The sequence below is a fragment of the Emys orbicularis genome, chromosome 5 (assembly GCF_028017835.1).
Source record: "Emys orbicularis isolate rEmyOrb1 chromosome 5, rEmyOrb1.hap1, whole genome shotgun sequence".
Lineage (NCBI taxonomy): Eukaryota > Metazoa > Chordata > Testudines > Emydidae > Emys > Emys orbicularis.
The window spans coordinates 20396932-20421199 of NC_088687.1; the positions used below are offsets into that span (position 1 = coordinate 20396932).

At 41.0% G+C, this 24268-nt stretch overlaps 1 protein-coding gene across 1 annotated transcript in view; it reads left to right on the forward strand.

Annotated features, from left to right (window-relative positions):
* The window catches only part of UNC5C (unc-5 netrin receptor C), a 363016-nt gene that overhangs the window by 304299 nt on the left and 34449 nt on the right, over positions 1 to 24268 (forward strand). Inside the window, exons 8-10 of the mRNA XM_065404905.1 lie at positions 10016 to 10207; positions 11484 to 11828; positions 14263 to 14350. Coding sequence (XP_065260977.1) covers positions 10016 to 10207; positions 11484 to 11828; positions 14263 to 14350 — 625 coding nt within the window. The remainder of the gene's footprint in view (positions 1 to 10015; positions 10208 to 11483; positions 11829 to 14262; positions 14351 to 24268) is intronic.

Here is a 24268-nt window from a genome sequence, read left to right on the forward strand (position 1 = left end):
TATTGTAAGAGAAGCTGCAGATTATTCTTACTTATAGGTATTATTTATTCCATAGGAAATCTATGTCAGGCGAGCATTAAGAGAGCACTCAAAGTCAGAATATATTATTTCTTTTAAGGATGCACTCATACCCTTAACTCTGCCCTCTTGTGCATGTGCAGAGCCAGATGTTTGTCTCCACTAATGTCTCTATGGTCACTCTAGTGTTACAGAGGACATTGAGACAAGCCCTCAACGGGGACGCTGAGGAGTCTCATAATGTAGGAGAATCTCTGTGCTGGTATACAACACTCCCTCCTGGTTTCTTCCCACTCTGATGAAGGGGAAATGATGGGTGTGTGCTGGACTGCAAAGGAGCATAGCTGGATTACACTAGCTCTAACTGGCATAATGGTCAGAGGGCCTAAAAGAGCCATTGCAGCCAGATTGCCCCCCAGATTCAAGAGGACAAAAATCCACTTTTGTCCACCATCCCTCTGAAGTGTACTCAGCGGAGTCCTGGCATGCCCAAAGAAGTGGCCCACAGTCTTTAATTACTTGGTCTCAGACTATTTTTCAAATACAGCTTAACATCATACCATTTTTTGAACAACCTTAGATGAAGGTGTGCCGTGGCCCCTCTTCTTCCCCGCCTCAGTGCGTGAGGAAAGGAGCACACTTTGCCGACAGTTGCAAGGTGCCACACCGGCTGTAGGACCCTACAATGGCTGTACTTCATAAAGCCTCAAGGGGACCTTGCTAGGACAGTGCAGCTTTGCACTGCAGGATCCCTAGCTGCAGAAATGTAACCCTGAGAGTTTATCGCTCCTGTATTTTATTTCTTAATACAGGATGTGGTTTAGTGTCAAACATTAATGAATGTGCCACCTTAACCATGGCTTTCCAGCTGCTTTATAGCAGGGACACCAATCCCTTTTCTAAAGCATTCATTCAGTACCCTTTCTACGAAAGCAAACAGATAAAAGCCAAAAAGAAAAACGGAGCAAACAAAGCAACAGTTTGTTTCTATGTAGGTATATTACAGCTCTCATCACACCTTTGGTTTCATAGAGAAAGGTTAAAGCTTGATGTAGTAGTGTTTAAGTTTCTAAGAATTTTTTTAAATAGCTTATTTTAAGTTGAATATATAATTGCAGATTCATTACTGATGTTAGGAGAATATTTTACTTTTCTGCTTTACCATAATAGAAAATAGAATACAACATCTGAAAAAGAAAAGAAAATACCCTCATCTTCCTTTAGTAAGTTGCTTGCATGACCATGCAATTCAGAGTCTCCATTTTAGAGGAAGAATGAGATCATGGATCCAATCCTCCATTGGTATAAGAGTCGCTGGCATTACACCAGCAGAGAATTGTGTTGACTGGGTGTGCTTGTGTTATACATGCAGCACTTAAAGGAAGGAAATTCCAAGTGTTAATGCTGCTACATCAATATTAATTCAACCAATTTGTACATTTAATTGTATCCATTAATAACAAACAGTACTATACTGTATTACCGTTTATAGTTAACCAGGGAAGTAGACATGCATGCACATGTGCAGTGTGGCTGAGTTAATGCTGTCAGGGCACCTTCAGCTTTGAGCACTACACTTGATCTGTCACCTCAAGTTTGCATTAACTAACAAACTCGCCATGGTCAATGAAGGTTTAGATTGGAGTATGGGACAGAAATGGCATTAGTGTAGTTCAATTCTACAGTAGTGGGACTGCAAATACTGCAGGGTTGTGCTTATAGTGTTTTGACAGCTCTTTCCATTGGAGTTTTTAAAAAAATGTGTATGGAAACATTCCTATTGGTTAAAGATTTTACGAAATATAAATTGGCGCTGATAATTTTGGTTGACAATGTCACTTTAAAGTAAGGAAGGAAGATACTGCTGTTGAGCTTGCTGAGCTTGGAAGTAGCAGGGTATCCTTAACTGAAGCATCTTTAAAATAAGGGTAAATATGTGTCACTCAAACAACAACTCCACACACCAAAAAACCCCAAGGGCCTGATTCAGATGCCACTGAAGTCAAAGAAAAGACACTGATTCTGAATCTGAATTTACTCAAACTTTTCAAAAGAATTTTCTGGCCTGAGACCAAGTGCAGAAAATTTCAGCCCCCCAAAAATTGAGAGTCACTGGAAAAGGAGATTTGAATGAAAGCTGAAAGCAACCTTTATGCTGGGCAATAGCCTACTCTACTATATGCATTCCTAGAAGAAACCACATAATACATGCTTTACTGAGTAGTATTCAAAGACTGGAACCAATTTTCATATGTGGGTGCCTTAAGAGAATATCAAATCCTGCCTTTAGACACCAACATTTGAACTTATGTACCTACATGCCCATTTTGTATTACTTAAGTGCTGATTTGAGTGACCATATTTGGACTTTGGTTGTTGTGTTTAAGTACCTTGGTTTGAAAATGTGTCCATCACAGCTTCATGATTCAGAATGTATTGACCTATCAGTAATGACATATTACTATTCCATTTACAATTCTGCATTCCTGTGTCAAAGCAGAGAAAGAAATAGCAGTGATTAAATGCTCATGTTTCTCTTCACCACCCTTGATGAGATTAAAGGGCAGTAACTTTGGAATCCAGAAAAGGAAATACTGTTACATCAACTTATAAATCCACCTGTTGAGTTCACTGCCACATGAGGGCATTGGAGACAGATAGTGTGGCTGGATTTTTGAAAGAACTGCATAATTTTATGACCATTGGTTACATCTGAAGCCTTGTGTGCAAGGTAAAGTACAGAGCATCTGCAGTTTAAAGATGGCTAATGATAGATTCAGATAGAGTGCATTAAAGTGAACAGGTAGATCTTGGATACTTTATTTATTCAAGTTTGTGCTATACAAATTAAAAGTGTCCATCATAAGCTCTGGGTGACCATGAGAACTCTTAAAATACATCTCAAAAAAAAAATGGACCCTAGTAATTACCTGCAGACAGAATTATCCTGGCAGCAGCATAAATATAACAAATATTTAATAAGACCCATTAACAAAATCACCAAGGAGCGCTCCCCCAACCACTCCCCAGCTTCACCCAACTCCCTGCGGGGAAGGGAGAAAAGATGGGCCTTGCAATATTCCCTGGAGGTTACACATTCTATTATGGATCAGAGTGAAGAAAGTTCCAAAGGCCCTCCCAGCAGCCTTATTTGTTTTATACCATGGGGAGAGAGGCCGTCTCCTAGATAGGTAATGTCTCAAGTAGTTTTAGAGTTGCATAGATAAAAACCTACAGCTCAGAATCAATCCCTGAACCAATAGGCAGCTAGTGTAGTTCATACAACATATGTTAGGGCAGGGACTCTCTTTTTGTTTGTACAGTGACTGGCACAGTGGGGTCCTGGCCCATGGCTCCCAGGTGGTACTGCAATGCAAATAAATAATAATAATTATTATTATTAATATTTAACAATAGAGAAGAAGTTAATGTGCTTGCAAAGAGAAATCTACTTAGCAAGTGGGCTGCTGAATTTTGCATCAGCTGTAGTTTCCAGATGGACTTAAACCATAGCTCCATGTAGATCGCAGTAGTCTAATCTTGAGGGACAAAGGATGTAACATGATGTAGTAGTATATAAGTCCACATCCCAGTAATGATTAGTGTAGACCAAAATTTAGGAGATGCTAGGTTGGCTACTATGGACATCTCTGGAAATTTTGAAAAAGGACTCCAGGGAGTCAGTGTCATAACTTTTTGCATAATTACCTTTCAGAGTGATGAATTTTTCCATTCCCCAAATATCCCATCTCTTAAAAAAAAAGCCAAAGTATCTTTTGCATGGAGTGGGCTTTTCTTCTCCTCTGCAGGTAAATTATTTTAGGGGACTTTTTGCCACATGAAGAGAAATCATCTCACTGTTTATTAATTCTGCTACCTTCCCACAAAGGCAGGCTGTTGTCAGGGTACCATACGTCCAGAAATTTTGTCCACTTAATTACATCTTGGTGTCACTTACTTATTGCCTTTGGCATGAATCTGCTTCCTGGAGGTCAGAGCAGGAGAAAGGGAGTCAGGATACTTGGTTTCTATTTCTGACTTTTGGGGGATAGCTACACTTACAAATTGCACTAATTTAATTAAATCAGTTTCTAAATCTATTTAGTTAAATCTGTGCAACCCTGTAAATCGGTTTAAGAATGACTGATATTGAAATTTAATTAATCTCAATGGATATAAGGCAGTCAAACGTCTTTTCTACCCACAAAAGTTAACTAGACCAGTACAACCCCCTAGTGGATTATATCAGTATAAAGGATGTTTATATCAGTATTGCTATTCCCGTAGGGGAAAGGGAATCAGTTATTAAGGTATAAGGCACCTTTATAACTTTCAGTTAAAAAAAAAGAAAGAAAAAAGATCACCCCTCACCACTTCCACTGAAACAGATATACTGGTACAAAAACTGTGTGTAGAACAGGCTGTAAACTCAAGGGAGTTGCACCAATTTAATTAAATCAATTTAGAAATGAATTTAGTTGCATTAGTGCAATTTCAATGTGTAGACATGGCCTCTGACTGACTCACTGTATGTGACTTTGGGCTAGCCAATTAACCTCTCTGTGTTACTATTTTCTGTATGTAAAATGGGGATAATAAATACCTCACTTTGAAAAGCATCTGAGATCTTCAGATGGAAGGGCCTATATAAGTGTAAAGTACAGTTATTCATATTTTTATTGTTCCAGCAGTAACACACACAAGAAATAAACAAAGCACCAAAAGAACTTTTGGAAATGTTATATTTCAAAACAAGCCAAGTGAGGAAGCTTAAGTTACTTTCCTCAAAGCAAGTTACTGACTGTGAAACCAGCTGCTCAATGCATGAGTCACCAGCACCAGCAGGAGAGTCAAAGCCTGTTAACAGCACCTTTCTTAGTTCCCCTTGTTTAAAATTAAAAAGTAGAAGTCCCTTAGGTACTTGGCAAACAGCACTACTGATACAGCCGGTGGGGGGGAATATCATTTTGCGTGGCACTCACTCTGAAGATGGGAGGGAAGCCATTTTTCATTATCACAGTTACTAATCTCAGCAGGTTTGCCTCATTATCTGAAGAGAATGTCCTAGCTCATTGTTTGAGAGTGGGATCAGATGGGCCAGCATGAAAACCAACTGTCTAAAGAGATACCCGTGTTGTCATTCCGGAGAGTGGCAATAATCTCATATTCCCCACTGCCACCATCATCAGAGTGTGTCCTCGAGCCTTCTGCTTGTCTCTACCATTTGAATTTTCTCCCTCTGTTAAAAGTGAAAGGAAAAGTTCTTTTTTTAAAGCTGTTTAAAAGTGCAGTTTTACTTTGAATTGTGACTCTGAAAAAATGGCATGGAAGGGCTCCTTGCTTATTATCTCTCAATGATTTCCAAAACAGTTATGTTCAATTGTTCTGCAAAATTCAACCTGGGCTCTGAAAGTCAAGCCTGGAATAAAGGTCATAAACAAGAATAAAAAAATCTGCAGACCTAAATTATGCCCTCAATGGCACTTGTGCAAGCCAGTGTGGGTTTGCACAGATGCAGCTGATTGGAATTTAGTAACCAGTTCAATTGCTGATGCACAGGAGGGAATAGAATCCAGCTGCTTTGTCTTAGATGTATTGGCTTTGAAAGGCTAGCAGGCCTAGCAAGCAGTAAAGCTTTATTTTTTCCATTTAAGTAAATAGATAGGACTTTCAATACTCGCACAAAGCAGATCTTCTGAATAAGATGATGCCAATATTTTATAGCTGCCTTTTCATGAAAGTTCTACTGTTTTAAATTCATCAGTGGCAGAGTGTACATAGAGTTAGAAGTTGCAAATAAATATTTTTAACAAATAGAAATCTATGGTGTAGTCACATCAGGATAAATTTGACCCAGCATATTTAAAATCATCTCTGTGTTTACTTACCCACCAAGACCTGAATTCAGGTTGTTGTGTTTCTCCAACCACAGATGATGCTATCAGTAACACCTAGAATAGTGCAGGTTCTGCAGCTCTTTGATCTCTTTTGAGTGGCAGTTACTATATCTCATAGCAAGGGTAACACAGGACTCTGAACTCAAAACTTGCCAGGTTAAAATAAAACAAAAAACAACTTTTCAGTTCCCCTTTAATGCTGCATCATTTTTTTGGTTTTTAGGGAATTTTCCTATTATAGCGCCATCTATTGGCTGGATTCTAGAAGGCACCTTTGACTGCCGCAGGAAGGACATCTAGGGCTAGGTCTACACTACCCGCCTGAATCGGCGGGTAGAAATCGACCTCTCGGGGATCGAATTATCGCGTCTCGTCAGGACGCGACAATCGATCCCCGAATCGACGCTCTTACTCCACCAGCGGAGGTGGGAGTAAGCGCCGTCGACGGGAAGCCGCGGAGGTCGATTTTGCCACCGTCCTTACAGCGGGGTAAGTCGGCTGCGATACGTCGAATTCAGCTACGCTATTCGCGTAGCTGAATTTGCGTATCTTAAATCGACCCCCCCCGTAGTGAAGACCTGCCCTCAGACTGAATTCTTCTCTCACTGAGTTTAATAAATCCAGAGCAATTCCACTGATGTCACACCAGTGTCACTGAGAGCAAATTTAGTCCTGGATCACCTCCCCAGAATAGACCAAGATGTCTTCAGGTTTCCACCAAATCCCTGAAGTTTGCATATTGTATGGTGAAACTGGTGCAGCTGCAAACACTAGCATGAACTTTTCCAACCATGGACTGACTAACTGTGCTCTCACTGCCCCAGACTTTCAGCAGTTGCTTGCCTGACTTCTCTCCTTAAGAAGAGCTCTTTGTAAGCTCAAAAGCTTGTCTCTCTCACCAACAGAAGTTGGTTCAATAACTCACCCACCTCTTCTCTCTTCTCTCCTTTGCATCCTTTTCATGTCCTAAACTCCAGTGTTATGAGTTCACTAGTACGAGAGAGAAACAATTAAAAATGCAAACAGGCAAACCTGCCTCAAGGAATCATACAAATGAGTGAGGAATATAATATTTATAAAAGTAAGCGCAAGCCTGGAATCATTGCTGGGAAATAAGGCATAATGCTGTCCCATGGTGTTGCAGCAAAGTGCCTCTGTCATAAAGAATACCTCTGCCTGCCTCTAGTATTTCAGTTAACAGCATGGTTATGTGACAGGTAGTTAGCTTTCATAAACACTTGGTATTTTTATAGTACAGCTTTAAAAGTGCCACAGCCTGAGCACAGGAAAGGGAGTCAGGCCCTCCGAAGTTCTCATTTCAGATCTGACAATGGGGCATGTCATTTACCTCTCCAGACATGATTGACTTCTATGGGATCAGTCTTGGACCCTCTGACTCATTTTCTGCATTGGTAAAAAGGGAATAAAATAAATGCCTACTTCATAGGGTTATTGCACCAACCAGCTAGAGCAACTGGAAGAGAAAAAGTGCTACTATATTATTGTAGGAGATGGAAAAGAAATAAAAGAAAGAAAGAGATACTGTTACTGTTGATCTGTTTTGGAATAAAACTGAATTACATTATGATTTTATCAATATTACACTATGCCTTCAAAGATTTAAAATAAATAACTTTATGACCCCAGGTCCTGTATTGATTTTATAATGATTTCAAATCGAACACATTCAGTTTCCAGTTCAATTTGCTTGCACCCTGTGGAATTCCTATTGGATTCCTATTAGAGACAGGATAAAATAATTCCAAGGAAATCCAAAAAGAGGGTTTTCTATATGGGCTTTGCTCAGCAAATGGGTATTTAACCTCTGACCAATGACGACAAGTCTCCTTTAGCTCTATTAGACCAACAGCAAGCCACTATAATTAAATAAAAAAACTGTTTAGAGCCCTACTGAAAATGTCCTGGGAATTAAACCATATGGCAGGGGTAGGGAAAAAAGACTTTCCATATGCTAATGATGCTTGATGTCTGAAATAAATTAGATCCATTAGAGTTTATGCTCAATAAAAGAAAGACTTTAAGCACTCCAAAGTTAGTGACTCGAGACCGATTTTGGCTCTGAAATTCAATCTGCCTACTTATTAATTCTTAGTGAGGCTCTGGAGCAGACAGGAGATGCAAAATCATAATTCTGTGCTGAATAAGAATTGTAAAGTACCATGGGTTTCTTTTCCTTCTTTTTTTTAATTAAACCATTTTTCATGCTTTCCTTTTTTTGGTTCCCCTCATTAATTTGATTTTGTTCCCATTTTTGTTTAATTTCTTTCTTTTTAAGGTTTCATTTATCCTATTTCAACTGAACAGAGAACCCAGAATGAATATGGATTTTCTTGTAAGTTTAATGTTTGATTTTATGTTTCTGATTACTGATGTGATGCTGTTACTTGGTTCAAGATTTACTTTTAGCCCAGCTACATGTGCATCGGAAAAGAGGGGCCTAATGTACAGCGTGACTTGCATCCTGCTTGCTTAATGGGAGGCAAGGAGTGGCAGTGTTACAATTGTCAATAGACTCATGTGAGAGAGATAAAGTGGGTGAGTTCATATCTTTTATTGGACCAACTTCTGTGGGTGGAAGAGACAAGCTTTTCAGCTACACAGAGCTCTTCTTCGGACTTCATGTCTGTTTAGCTTGAAAGCTTGTCTCTTCCACCAACAGACAATGGTCCAATAGAAGATATTATCTCACCCACCTTGTCTCTCTCATATCCTGAGACTGACACGGCTACAACAACACTGCAGTCAGCTCATGTGGCATGATAACTGTCCTCATTAATAGGTGGATAAAGGAAAGGGGATAAGCTGGTGCTTGAAAGCCAGAAATCAAAGGGAGAAGCCTATTCATATCTGAGGAGGAGTAGGAAACTGTCAAATATGAAATTATTATAAACGTTAAAAAGAGAGAGAGAATATGGAGGAGATATAGCATCTTCAGGCTGGAACTCAGAGTTCTGCTTCCTGAGAACCTGTTGATGGACAAAAGTGGGTTGCATTTTGAACAATGGAGATTTTAAGAATACATAATAGCTAAGACCAGATAGAGTTTGATCAGTCCCTTTCAACATCTGCCATATCTCACCTGCAAGGCAGACTGGCTTACACCTTGGGAAAGCAGAGAACAAAAAAATTCTTTCACATGCTCTAAATTAAACCAAAATAGTGCATGAGAAAGATTTGATATGTTTGCAGTTTCTTCGCTCGGTATGCTTCTTCTAATAGTGGAATATTTCGCTACACTCACAACGCATCAATTTTTGATCATGTATTCAGGCTTTTTGGAAACATATCTGGTAGAAAGTGGTGCTAGGTATTACCCTGGGATTAGTGCAGAAGTTATGGTACAAACAGGTAGCGAAAATCTCATGGGCAGGCCTTGTTCCCAAAGGAGAGCTACAGTGAACTTGGCTTCCTTTTGTAAATTACAGTATTCCTTGTTGAATTTTACTTTCAGTAGATGGTGCTTGCTTCAGCATTTGTCCAAGCATTTGTCTCATTCCACTAATGAGATCTGAGCACTTGTTTTGCTCTATTTTTGCAGGTTTTTTGTCTCAAATGGGGTGTAGGGGGAGGTAGGACATGCTCTGGAAAGAAACTAATGACTTGGAATATTACACTTAGAAAAATATTCTAACTCAGTACACACACATTATCAGGACATGCCAGGCGTGTCCACAAAAAGTGGCCTTTTATTTTTAAAGTAAGACGTGAAGTAAAAAACCTTTTTGTTATCCAATGTACCACTAAATTAACATTGAATATTTCGTCCGGAATTGATATGGTGTTATACCCTGTTTAGCTAAATTTCCTTTATAAGTCTAGTTATAAATGGTTTGTTATGCTGCCTAGTTACTAGATAGATAGATATATAAAGCATGAGAAAATAGCTAAGAAAAATCTAGGATCATTTTTCCTCTGAAAGGGAACAGCCCTGTTATACAGCTTTGGAGGTGGATTTTCAGTTAACCTATAAAAAAAGGTAACAAATGTCAGAAGGAAATGACAGTAATACGGATGTATACTCTTGGAAATTCCTGTGACCAGATACCGCTGAACAATGTTTAATTCTTTTGTCCCTCCAGCTGCTCCTGACTCAGATGACGTAGCTCTCTATGTTGGCATTGTGATAGCTGTAATCGTGTGCCTAGCTATTTCAGTGATTGTGGCACTGTTCGTGTATCGGAAGAACCACCGTGACTTTGAGTCAGATATTATAGACTCCTCGGCACTGAATGGCGGATTCCAACCCGTTAACATCAAGGCTGCAAGACAAGGTTAGTTGTCATTTCATTTCATGTAGATCAATTCAGGCAGATGCTGTAAGGAAATGGTCTTCAGGGTTGTATGAATTATATTCACTGGATGCTAGTTGCCCCTTCATAGAAAAAAAGAAAGGTTATGCTCATTTGTTTCTTATAGTCAAGTGCTAAAACCTTATGCTGGAATTTTTCAGACCTACTGTAGAGCATGAAACAGAGTAGTATAAACTTCAGGAGAAAAGGAGTGAGCGGGACACACATGTAGAAATAAGGGTTTGTATATAAGTCAGTGGCAAATACACCATTGGCTACAACAGAAACAGGACTCATTCTACCATGTCTTAGAATAATACTCTAATAAAGTAATTCCATTACATTATATTTCTCATTTTACTGTCTGATAATCATATTTACTGTGACCTCTCTGTCTGCATGGAGAGATGTGTGGGAGGTATTTACTACTGAGAGATGAGACATTGCTCTGGCGCAAGATTCAGTGGGTAGAAAACATAATAAATTTCTGTCACCAGTTAATAATAGCATAATTATTTGCAGACATCATCAGACAGAAAATGAACACACAAAGCCAAGACTGGCTCTTGGAAGCTATACATTTGGGCTGAACCTTCTGGCTTTTGATGTCATTCTTTGAGTATTAAAGTTACATCAAGAAAAAAGTAAAACTGGCTAGAGAGTTGTAAAAATGGAACATTAGCAGGAGCAGCACTTTCTTTGCCAAGGATTTGTTTAAAGCTAAGCTGCAGAAGGCACTGTACAACATACCGTTGGTGACAATCCTGCGCTGGCTGTGGGTGATGAGGAAGATGACCCCATAGGGCTTTTCTATCTCTTCTTTCTATCATTCTATCTTTGGACTGGTTGAATAAATAGGCTAATGATTCTCATACTTAGCATTTATGGGAGGAAAATTAATTAATAAAACTGGTTTTGTCATAGAGAGTCTCTTGTACTGAGGCCTGGCATGTTATATTTGAAGTCAGAGTGCAGACTGGAAAAGAATACAGGTTAAAAATCCTTGGAGTAGGGTTGCACTTCAGTTTTGTGCAGCAATTAGATTCCATAGCGATAGGGCCTATGTAAACCCCTGGAGATGTGTGGATGGATACAAAAGGAGAAGAATATCAGTCCATTAGGGCTTTGCTCATCATTCCCTTCAATATGAAGACACAAATAGAATGGCACCACTAAATCTTCACCCAGAAGGAAGTCTTCAGCGAAGGGGATACAGCCGTGGGTAATACTTTGTTGTTTTTTCTCATTTCCAACACAGATCTCCTGGCAGTGCCACCAGACCTCACATCTGCTGCAGCCATGTACAGAGGTCCTGTCTACGCCTTGCATGATGTCTCTGATAAAATCCCAATGACCAACTCTCCAATCCTTGATCCACTGCCCAACCTGAAGATCAAGGTCTATAGTACCTCGGGTGCAGTCACCCCACAGGACGACCTGTCCGACTTCTCATCCAAGTTATCCCCACAGATAACTCAGTCTCTGCTGGAAAACGAGACCCTGAACATGAAAAACCAGAGTCTTGCTCGACAAACAGACCCATCATGCACTGCTTTTGGCACCTTCAACTCCCTTGGAGGTCACCTGATCATTCCCAATTCAGGTAAGTATTGCACTTATCAGCTTCAGAGGTACCTAATGAGATTTCAAAAGTGGTGGTGGTTTGGTGGTTTTAGGCAATGACATCTATCTGTTCTTTTAGGCAGAAAAAACAAGGTCACTCCTTGGAATCTGCCTTTTCTTTTTAGCCCAAACAGCATTTTTTTCCATTCAGGTTTACTCAGCTATTTCACATATCCTTTCCCAAAAGTCCTGGCCTTCTTTAACAACAAATCAGAAGACTGTGACCACTTCCTTCAGAAATATTAGACCTCAGAACTTCCCTGTGAAGTGGGATTCAGCATCCTTGACCTTTTCCTTTCATACAGATCCCCAAAATAAACCAAACAACCCAACTTCAAGCCAGAAAGCCTCACTTTTGTTATCATGCATAAAAAGGACAAATTAATTAGAAAACAAATCAGTTGTTCCAGTTCCAGTTTGCTGCAGACTGTGCAGTGCTGAAGCAAGACAGCAGAATACTAATTTTCTGCAGGTGATTGAATAGTTTGCCTAACAGAGATTACATAGCAAAGGAAACCAGGACATTATGTGTGTCTTTTTCATATTTCTTTATTAGAAGCTTTTCAGGAACTGCACAAGTTAGTAAAGAAAAAAAAAACTAAGTTCTGTTTACAGCTTGGAAAATGGCTACGCTGTTATTTAGCTGGATAGTAGGACCCCAGTTAACCAAAATTTTCAGTTAATCCAACTTCAGTGTGATGGCCTATTAAGAGAAGTGGCCTGGGGTGGATATTCAAATCTGCTAGAATACCAAATCTTCACCACATTCAGGGCCAGCTTCTTAAGTGCTCAACAACAGCAACCAGGGTCAGATTTAAAAAACAAACAAACAAAAAATGCAACTCTGTTCCTATTTAGACACCAAATGAAATGGTTAGATTTTCAAAACCCCTTAGCCTCTGGTGATCCCTATTCTTCTTACTGGATGCTGAATGCTTTTGAAAATTTAATCTGTTTCATTTATGGGCCTAAATGGGTGCTGAGCTGCTCTGGAGAAAAAAAAATCTGCCCTGATTGTGGTTTGCTGAGTTCTGTTCAAAATCTAGTCTATCGTGCTGTAGACCTGAAATTCAGGCTCTTCTTGTTAGAGGTCCAGTTTGTTCTCAGGTTACTTTCCACTATTCTTTCCACATGTAGTGCAAAGTCTGTTAGACATACATAATTTAATTCACATATTAACTTCAGTTTGTAGGTGAAAAAGTACATATCTATTGCTAGGAGCACTTTAAAAATAATTAAACAGAAACAAATCTATCCATCAACTATAACCCAATACAGTGGGCTGTCTATACAGCTTCCAGTAATATTTACCCACCAATTAACAGTCAAAAGTCCCTATAATCCCTCCCTGTACATCTGAGGAAATACATGGGTGAGGCAGCATGCCCAGAAGCTTAATGTATCTGGGCTGTGACAAACCCACAGGGAAACAAGTTCCAAAGTCAAAAGCCATTCATGAAAAACAGCCTGCCAGCTGTACCCTCCCTTTTAAAACAGGGGGGAGGGACTCCAGCTCAAACACATCTACTGGTCACAAGAGTGGATGTATTGTATAGAGAGAGAGGTGGTCTCATGTAACCAGGCCCCAAACTATTCATATATCGATGAGGACTGTCCAGTGCATCATTTTGTAAGGCCAGTTCTTCTTCTTCTTCTTCTCTCTCTCTCATACACACACATATATCCTTGTGACTATTCTGTTCATAGGTTTGCTTCAGCTGTCTAGTTATAATTTTATGCAGGAGAAACTGAAATCCGTACCATAGATTTCTGATCGCTCCAGTTCAGCAATGGCAGCTGGTCCAGAATTGCCCGGCTGCATGGACTACTGAGTACTTGTGCCTCATGGCACATCACTAATTGCCACTAACTTGTGTTCAGTGCAGGGCAGACTTGACTGGGTATTGGAATTCTGGACCACTCTTTATGAATGGACATATAAGGGATGTCAAGTATCCCCATTTTGTCCTAACTATTGTGTAATTAGAAGTTAAGTACATCTAAACACGGATGCTGACCACATGACCAGCTCCTCCCAAAAAGAAATGGTTCTTGTTGTTTCCTGGGCCAGTATTCTGCTGTTTGGGGATTTTGTTGTTGTTTTTTATTAAAAAAGAAATGCCTGGGGAGAGATGTTCCATTACAGCTATTTGAAATTTTAGACAGAGTTGTTGGTTTTCCCCACATTTTACAAGGTAAGCAACAGAGTAACCATCTGTTTGTTCCTTAAATAAAACAAAAGGGGAAGGAAAATATCCAGTTCTCCACTCCAGTAATTCAAAACAGACAATGGGAGGCACCAGGGAGACCAGCATGTAGGGCTTCGTCTTCAAAATCTCCTGTCATTCTTCGTCAGAGACCTGGTTGCCTTTCTTTCTCCGTTTCCTTTTATTTGTGTCTCTTCTGTTTTGCAGGCGTAAGTTTGCTGATCCCTGCAGGGGCTGTTCCCCAGGGAAGAGTATATGAAATGTATTTGACAGTTCACAGGAAGGAGAACATGAGGTAAAAGACTCTACTTGGAGTGCATTTGCTTGAGCACTAATTATGGAGAACGGGATGGGAGAAAATGTACTAACTAAAATCTCTGATCAGCAGATATTTATGCAAAGCCAATTGTGTTGAGGCTGCTTATTGGTTTTAAAGCAGACACAGGTGAGAGCTGAGGATAACCTGGCCACAGAGCGAGCTCTGATATTTGCTTTTTATAGGTTCTGCAAAAAGCTTTCAAGCTTGGGGGAAGCTGAATCCAAGTTAGAAGTGAAAATAATGCAGTAGCAAGAATTAAGTGCAGCAGGAAGTGTGTCTGGTAACCTGTTGCAAAGGGCCTTCGCTCAGTTGAATAGAGGAGGGGAAAGGGCTGCATGCTCCATGCTACCCTGGGGAACACAAATCCCTGTGGAGGAAGAAGTGGTTGGAAAAGGATAAGAGGGTACACTGGGCTGTCCATAGGGATGCTGTAGCCTGTGCATTGCCCCCCTGTGCTCACCAGAGAGCACAAGGAGGGACTGAAGCACAGTTTTGAGGCATGGCTGCTTCCCTTGGGTCACTGCAGCTCCATGCTACCCCCTATTCAGAGCCGAGGCTACATGTCGCAATTAGCACAGGCTTGCCAACCTTGTGTGCCTGTGCTACTCTCCGGGTTCAAGCTACTTTGTCAGCATATCACCTCTCTAGAATTCCCTGCCACTTTCCCAGCCAAATGGGAGGCACTTTCCAGCTGAGCCTCATACACCCCTCACCAGGCCCATCCCATGCCTTCCTCTTCAGAAGACCTACTCTAAAGAGGGCCATCACTGGAAGAAATTCCTTCCCTCCGTGGCTCCCAGCTCGTTTGCAGTCTTGACACAAGCCTCTGAAAAGCAGATGTGAAGCTGAGAAAGACATGCTAAGTGTTAAGCCAGGATTATGACGCAGCCCTCTGATGGCCTGTTCAAATGATTAATTATTATCATCACCATCAAATTTCTAGCAAGCTGTCATTTTATGAAAGTACTTGCTAGTTAACTCACTAAAATATGATTCAGAATGTGGACAGAGTCTGAGGTAAGGTAAAATTTTCAGAAGCACCTTAGTGATTAAAGGAGACTAAGCCCCATTTTCAAAAGGGACTTAAGCACTTTGGAACCTAAGGGAGAGACTTTCAAAGGCCCAAATGATATTTAGGCACATATACTTAGGTGCCTAAGTGTCGTTTGTGACTTTGAAGATCTCCCCTTAAGTCTCGGTGAAAGACAATGAGACTTAGGTTTACAAGTGCCCAAGTCACGTAGGGATAGATTTACAAAAGTGTTTAGGTGTCAAAAGATGCATGTAGATGCCTAGTGGGATTTTCAAAAGCACCTAAGCAAGTGCAGTGTACCTTCATAGTCATTTTTTTCAATCCGACTGGGCTCCTCTCTGCATGTTTTACAAATAGCTTTGTAAATGAGGCTCCTAGGCATTTTTGAAAGTTTTACCCAGAATACCTAGTGGTTCTAACAGAGGGCTGAGAGTGAGAGCTTCCAGTCTGATATTCTCCTCTCTTTGTGTAACCTTCTCTGTGACCCTAGGACAAGTTACTTAGGGCTAGATTATTACCTGTGGCACAACTTCAGAGCACGGGGTGAGACATAGGCTACACCACCCCAGGAAGAGTGATTCAACACCGTCATTCTGAGACACACTGCTGAATCACAATACCTTACCTCTTCCCTTCTTATTCCCATGGAATAGCAATTTTCAGCTGCCCTATACCATTAGCAAAATATTATCTAACCCTGCGCTGGCTCAGCTACTCCAGCCAATGAGTAGGGAATGGAGCCAAGGCTCTACCTGTTCCCCACGCCTCTCTGCCCACCTGCTCAAGGGAGGAAATGTAGTCCTGCTTACTCCTAGACACCCAGACACAGGGGCTAGGTAACTGGCATCCTGATATACAAAAAATGCTTCTTACTCCTTACTTCCCTGCATGGGCATGTGGTCCATGTCACAGTCTGGCCCTTAATGTTGGCAGAAAGGAGGCCTAAAAGGGCAAGGTATTACTAGCAGCAATTTGAGCAAAGCCGCTGAAGAGAAAGGAGAAATCCTATTCTTTAGGTGTAGAATAACGTGCACAAAGACTAAATGACAAATGCAAAACTAAATAATCATTACACGGTGTTATGCCTCTTTCTTCTCCTTATAGCTAAATCCATTTTTTGGCTCAGCCCTTTGATAGCGTTTGTTATGCCCTTAGCCACAGCTGTTTATACACTGTACAATAGTGAGCCCTGTTCTCTGGCTTGGTAGTCTTTTGAACCACGCTAAACATAATCTGTTTAAAGAAAAATTAAATAAAAAAGACCTTCATGCTTACATTATTCATGCCCTCTGTTTTGAAAATGGCTAATTACAAAAATGGCCTTATCTATATTCACAGCCCATATTGATTTTTTTCATGTTACTCTGGGCTATATTTTTTAAAAGACTAGCAACCTGTACTGAAAAAGTGTCCATCTCTTGCAGAGAGAAACTATAGCTAACCCAAGGAGACTTTCCTGTGCCTTTATTTGAATGGTGTGGCTGAGATAGTGTCCTACATTAAATTTCTCTGCCCTTCTCCACTCTGTTTTACTTCCTTCTGGAAGGCGGGGGTGTGCGCAAATGAGTCACCCAGAAATTACTCCTACTAGTTCTTCTTCAGATATGGAAAGAATCAATGCCTCTTCTCCCATTCAGTGATGGGCACCCAACGTGGCAGGCCAATCCTTGATTTTACTTCCGTTTAAGGGCCATCAAATCCACTCTACATGGTTCATGATAGCAGTTGCACTACAGGTGGTACTGTGCATAAAACCAGCATGGAGAAGGCATGTTTAAAGTAGTGCTACCTGAGAAGAAGAATGAATGTGGATGTGGGTGTATGAAGGCATGAATGGAAGGAGGAGGTCTTGCAGTTGCAGGAAAAATTTTGTGAGAGAGGAGAACACTGAGCTCAAATATGCCATGGAGGAAGCAGAGCACATCATAAATTTATGGAGGTGCCAGTTGACTCTAGGGGGACTTGTCGTAGGCTCATTTAACTGGGTGATCAGATATGGTAAAGAGTATGCAGAGCATAATGAGATTGTTCAATCCCAGTCCGCTACTACATTACTTCTCCAGAGGGGAAGAGGGCCAGCCAGCCACTCGCAGCCTCTTCCCAGATTCATGTACTGCAGAAAAGCCTGCTGAGGCCCAATACCTCCTATGCAGTATGTCACATCAGGCTGGTGCTAACTGAGATTCCTAATAAGGGGACCGCTAAGTGATAGTGGATAATTCAGATATATATTTGACTTCGATTTTTTCCAGCACCTCTTTAAAACTCCAGGCTCTCCACACTTTCTAAAATCAACAGTGCGTACAATATCACTGCTCTACAGCCAAAATGCTTCTGAAATAAATGTAGTCAAACTTTACTAATTCTGGGTCACTGAGAATGAAAATGATGCTTAAAATTGTTGATTGGCTCTAGTTTTCAAGATATGCTATTGGGTCAGTATATACGACCCTTGACTTGGGAATGGCGGAGAATAAGTGAGTTATAAAGGGAAGGGAACTCAATTTAAACCAGAAATGACTAAAATACATCTTTGACTGGATCTATGAATAAATCTATGACTGGGTTTGGACAGTACTTGCTTTTTAGACAAAACAATGAATGATGCAATCTGAAGCTGGTATTGCATCATACATTATATGTATTGCATCATGTTATTCCTAGAAGTCATGGATGATGCAATCATAACGAAGCTTACATCACTCTGCTGAACAAATTGCCCTATATCAGCTCTGGAAATCATACGGTGTCGTGCTCTCTTATTTGTCAGTGTTTGATTTTGCAAAGGGACACATTTCTGTTTAGCCAAAGTGAGCAGAGATGCCTCGTACTTGTGTGAACAGTGCAGATAACTTCTGCTATGTTTGTGGTGAAGTGACTTTTGCATCACAAAAGCGCAGTATAACCACTATGGTTAAGAAAGCCTATCACTTTTATTTTGGCTGCAAAATTGGAGATCAGGACAAGAGGTGGGCCCCACACATATGCTGCAAGACTTGTGCAACAAATCTTCGCCAGTGGTTGAACAGGAAAAGGAAATCTATGCCTTTTGCAGTGCCAATGATTTGGAGAGAGCCAACAGATCATACCAGCAATTGTTACTTCTGCATGGTGCCTCCAGTTGGGAAAGGTGTGTCAAAGAAGAAAAAGTGGACTGTGCATTATCCAAACATTCCATCAGCTATACGCCCAGTACGCCACGGAGAAGGACTGCCGGTTCCTGATGCACCAGAATCATTCTCACTTGATTCAGACGAGGAAGAGGATGAAACTTCTGGTCCTGAACCATCAATGTCACAGGACCCACATTTTCTCCCATCCTCCTCCTCTGAACCACACCTCATAACACAAGGTGAACTGAATGACCTTGTCAGGGATTTGGAACTACCCAAGAGTAAGGCAGAGCTTTTGGGCTCCAGACTACAACAGTGGAATCTCCTGGCAGGTGATGTTAGGGTTTCCATGTTCCGTGACCATCAAAAGGATCTTGTCCCATTCTTCTTCATGGAAGGTGATCTTGTAGCCTGCAACAACATCGATGGTGTGATGGCAGCCCTCAACATCGTTCAGGATCCAGATGAGTGGAGACTGTTCATTGATTCATCGAAGACGAGTCTTAAAGCTGTTTTACTGCATAATGGCAATGTTTTGCCATCAATTCCAGTTGGTCATGCAGTCCATATGAAGGAAACCTATGACAACATGAAACAACTTTTGAGGTGCATAAACTATGACCAACATCAGTGGCAGCTCTGTGACGATTTGAAGGTTGTTGCTCTCTTGCTTGGTCTGCAGACTGGATACACAAAGTACTGCTGTTTTCTCTGCGAATGGGATAGTCGTGCAAGAGATTCCCACTACATCAAGAAAGATTGGCCACTCCGACAGTCATTGGAGCCTGGGAGGAAAAGTGTTCAGCATCCACCACTTGTTGAATCAAGGAAGATTTTGTTACCACCCTTACACATCAAGCTGGGTCTGATGAAGAACTTTGTCAAGGCCATTGACAAAACACAAGCAGCTTTCAAGTACCTCCGTGGAAAATTTCCAAGGTTAAGTGAAGCTAAGATAAAGGAAGGTGTCTTTGTTGGTCCTCAGATTTGTGAACTTCTTCGAGATGATGCATTTGACCATGCACTGCGTGGCAAGGAAAAGACGGCATGGAAAGCCTTCCAGTTAGTGGCAATAAATTTTCTCGGAAACAACAAGGCAGACAACTACAGGTTGTTGGTGGAAAACCTCCTCAAGGCATACAAAAGCCTTGGTTGCAACATGTCACTAAAAATACATTTTTTGCACTCTCATCTAGCTTTTTTTCCACCGAACTGCGGAGCAGTGAGCGCCGAGCACGGCGAGCGATTTCACCAGGACATTGCAACAATGGAGAAACGCTATCAGGGCAAATGGAGCCCATCAATGCTTGCAGACTATTGCTAGACAGTGACAAGAGATGCTCCATTTAATGAATACAAGAGACAAGCCAAGAAGCACCGAGTAGACACTGAATAGGACTAAACTATGTACATAATAGTTTTTTGCCTTTTGTTTCATAATAAATTTTATTTATATAACCCTTTTGCTGATTTTTAAAGTGTTACATAAACAGGACAGGTGAAATATTATCATGTAAAGCAACCATAAACATATGAAAAGACCTAGGTTTACAATTTATGATTAAAACTCTACTATCTACACAATATACATAGACATAAAATGTAAAAACTTAAATATCTTAGAAACAGTAGCCAATCAGTTGTTTAAATTGTCATATTTGAATTCAGCACATCAAAATACATAATAAATAGCACATTTTATCTCTGAAGCAGACGACTTCTCAAAAATTGTAGACCAGTGTATTTAACATGAGCTACTTAGGCCTAGATTTGTAAAGGTTGTGACGTTGTGCAGTCTACATGGTTTTATAAAAACATGATAATAAGTGAATATAATGTAACTGGGATAGTTTTATAAAAAAATTGATAATAAGTGACTATAATGCAAATGGGATATGCTTTGTGCAAAAGGTCTCTTGTAAGGTATCATTACAAAGCTCATAATCTACTGAGTGTGATCATCCTATTTGTAGAAATGTACCACTCTTGTATCTAAAACTAGAAATATAAAATGCAACTCTGAGGGCCTATTGTAATTATGTAAAGTGTGGGCCATTAATGATGGTTTGGAATGTTGATGACTCCCATTGTCTGCAGATGGCTGTTTACCTGTGAGTCTCCCTGTATGTGTGTGTGCTGGCAAGTGGGTAATGAAGTCTTGCAGTGACATGTGATCATGTCACCTGAACTGGAATCCATCTTTAACCTGGTGCTTTTCCAGTGGGGGGGGGGTGGAAACCCAGAGGGACAAAGGGTTCCCGCCTTATGCAAAAGATATATAAAGGGGTGGAAGAGAACAGAGAGGGAGAGGAGCCATCATGAAGAATCCCCTAGCTATCACCTGAGCTGGAACAAGAGCTGTACCAGGGGAAAGAATTGTGCCCAGGCCTGGAAGGTGTCCAGTCTGAGAAAAACTTACTGAAGCATCTCTGAGGGTGAGATTATCTGTATTTAGTTTGATTAGGCATAGATTTGCGCATTTTATTTTATTTTGCTTGTGACTTACTTTGTTCTGTCTGTTACTACTTGGAACCACTTAAATCCTACTGTCTGTATTTAATAAAATCACTTTTTATTTAGTAATTTACTCAGAGTATGTATTAATACCTGGGGGAGCAAACAACTGTGCATATCTCTCTATCAGTGTTATGGAGGGCGAACAATTTATGAGTTTACTCTGCATAAGCTTTATGCAGGGTAAAACGGATTTATTTGGGTTTAGACCCCATTGGGAGTTGGGCATCTGAGTGCTAAAGACAAGCACACTATTGTACGCTGTTTTCAGGTAAACTTGCAGCTTTGGGGCAAGTAATTCAGACCCTGAGTCTTTGTTAGAGCAGACTGGAGTGTCTGACTCAGCGAGACGGGGTGCTGGAGTCCTGAGCTGGCAGGGAAAACAGAAGCAGGGGTAGTCTTTGCACATTGGGTGGCAGCTCCCAAGGGGGTTTCTGTGATCCAACCCGTCACAAAGGTATTTATGCACTCGGTGTTGAAACACCTAATTGATATAGGAGCTTAAATCTCATTTCAAAAGGGATTTAGGCACGCAGAAGCCAAAATCCTATTGACAGATGATAGGATTTAAACTCTTAAGTACCTAAATCACTTTTGAAAATGAGATTTAGACCCCTAAATCAGTTAGGCCTTGCAATGCTGAACACAGCAACCCCTAAATACTTTTCAAAATCTGGGCCTTATTGCATTATCTGTAACCATTCCTAGAGCACTTAGAACAGCCCCAGACACCGTCAATGACTTCCCCAGACCCCTCATATTATATTACATATTAAGAACATAAGAACGGCCGTACCGGGTCAGACCAAAGGTCCATCTAGACCAGTATCCTGTCTACCAACAGTGGCCAATGCCAGGTGCCCCAGAGGGAGCGGACCTAACAGGCAATGATCAAGTGATCTCTCTCCTGCCATCCATCTCCATCCTCTGACAAACAGAGGCTAGGGACACCATTCCTTACCCATCCTGGCTAATAGCCATTAATGGACTTAACCACCATGAATTTATCCAGTTCTCTTTTAAACGCTGTTATAGTCCTAGCCTTCACAACCTCCTCAGGTAAGGAGTTCCACAAGTTGACTGTGCGCTGCATGAAGAAGAACTTCCTTGTATTTGTTTTAAATCTGCTGCCTATTAATTTCATTTGGTGACCCCTAGTTCTCGTATTATGGGAATAAGTAAATAACTTTTCCTTATCCACTTTCTCCACATCACTCATGATTTTATATACCTCTATCATATCCCCCCTTAGTCTCCTCTTTTCCAAGCGGAAGAGTCCTAGCCTCTTTAATCTCTCCTCATATGGGACCCGTTCCAAACCCCTAATCATTTTAGTTGCCCTTTTCTGAACCTTTTCTAGTGCCAGTATATCTTTTTTGAGATGAGGAGACCACATCTGTACACAGTATTTGAGATGTGGGTGTACCATCAATTTATATAAGGGCAATAATATATTCTCATATATATAACACCATAGTCACCCAGGATCCAACCCATCAACCTGTCCCCTCCTCAAACACCCAGGAACAGCAAGGTGGTGAATTTAATGAGCAGCACATGGATGCAGCAAGTTAGCTTGCAGTGCTAAAGAAACCCAGAAGAGAATAATACATAAAGGACTAGCTTCAGACATTCACTTTTTAAGGAGAAGTTTGTGGCCTTGGGTTTGGTAAATAAACCCTTGGAAATCCTGAGGAGTTTAACTTTGTGTGTACCCTGCATAGATATTTTCAGCAAACAGATCAAAATAACTTATGGGAAATGTATTGTGCCTAGACTGAAAAATCCTTTAGAGCATTTCCAGCTGATGACATTTGAAAGTCCAAATATGAAACTATAATATGGGATTTATAATGGAAACTTTGAGCCAAAACCTGCTCTCAGATATATGAGTGTAACTGGGAACAGAATTTGGTCCTCTTAGACTTACTCTAAGTAACATAGCTAGAGCAGCACAGAGTTTCAGCCTCCTATATTACATGCTTGGGGATATAGCTGCAGCCCCCTGAGATTTAGTTCACACTTGTTTCAGAAAAATCTGAAGCAATTCTAATAGCTCAAGCTAAATCAGAAAGTCTGTTATTCCTCAAAGTCCTGCTAATCCCATCCCTCTCTTTCCTCCCATGCTTTTCTAAACTCTTCCCCTCTAGATCTATTTTGCAGGAGCCCTCTAGAAACTAGAATTTGACAGAGTTCCCTCCACAACCTAATAACGCTGTTCTTTCCATTGACTGAAAGGACTGGGTGTCCGAGCACTGTGAGGCTTTTCTTTCATTTCCTCCCCATTAAAGTGTGTGAGAGCAGGAAGATCTCTGTGAAAACTTTACCTTTCCTGCAGTGAAGTGCGGCTTTAATGGTTCATAATAATTGCTGGTGCTCCTTCAAGGCAGTCACAGGGTAGTTGTTTTCTGTAAAAGTGTTAGGGTGGGGACAGGCAAGAGTGGTTTTCTCTATTTACAGCTTTCTAGCCGGATGTTTTTCTATTACTCTGCAGTACGCTTATATGCTTTACTCCTATTGCTTTGAGCAGGGTGGGATCCCATTGGGCAATAGCAGAGCTGAGTGAAGCTTTTGTGTTGACCTTAAACGCAGTTGAACTAAGCCAGAGTTGAATGTTCACTATGTTTGTGAACTGGCTGTGGTGGGGAGGAGGATGTTTGCATAGTGGGGAAATGCGCAGCAAAGTCCACAGGAATGTTCTCCAAACAGGCGTCCCCCCTCCTGGCCAACAGCCACGTTCTCCCATTTCATCAGACTCTCTACACACCATTGCTGTCTTCAGGAGTGTGCTCAGTGTCCTCTTTCCTTCTTTGCTGCCTCCTGGGGCTAGGGGGCCTCCTCCCTTGGCCTATGAAAGTGCCACATCTACATCCCTACCTTCAGAGGAATCTCAACCAATGTCCTTCCTATCTAATGTGTCTCTTTTGTTGGGGAGGGTCAGGAAATATCCTAATTGAATTCCATGGAGCAGCAAGACAGGGAAACGCTCTTGTACTGTACTGGCTGTGCACTAAGAGGCAGGAGTTTGTAGTTTCTCCTAGCAAGGTTGCCAGTCAACTCACAGGTCTTACCTAGCAATCATGTGCTAAAAGAAGAAGATCAATTGCCTGAGAGTTCTAGGGAATCCATGCGAGTTCCATTGCTATTGCCCTGGGGCTTACAGGGAGCTATCTGCTCTGGCAGCTTAGTGCAATGTTGCTGGAGTGGGAAGTGGAGGGTTTTCCTATCCTGTTC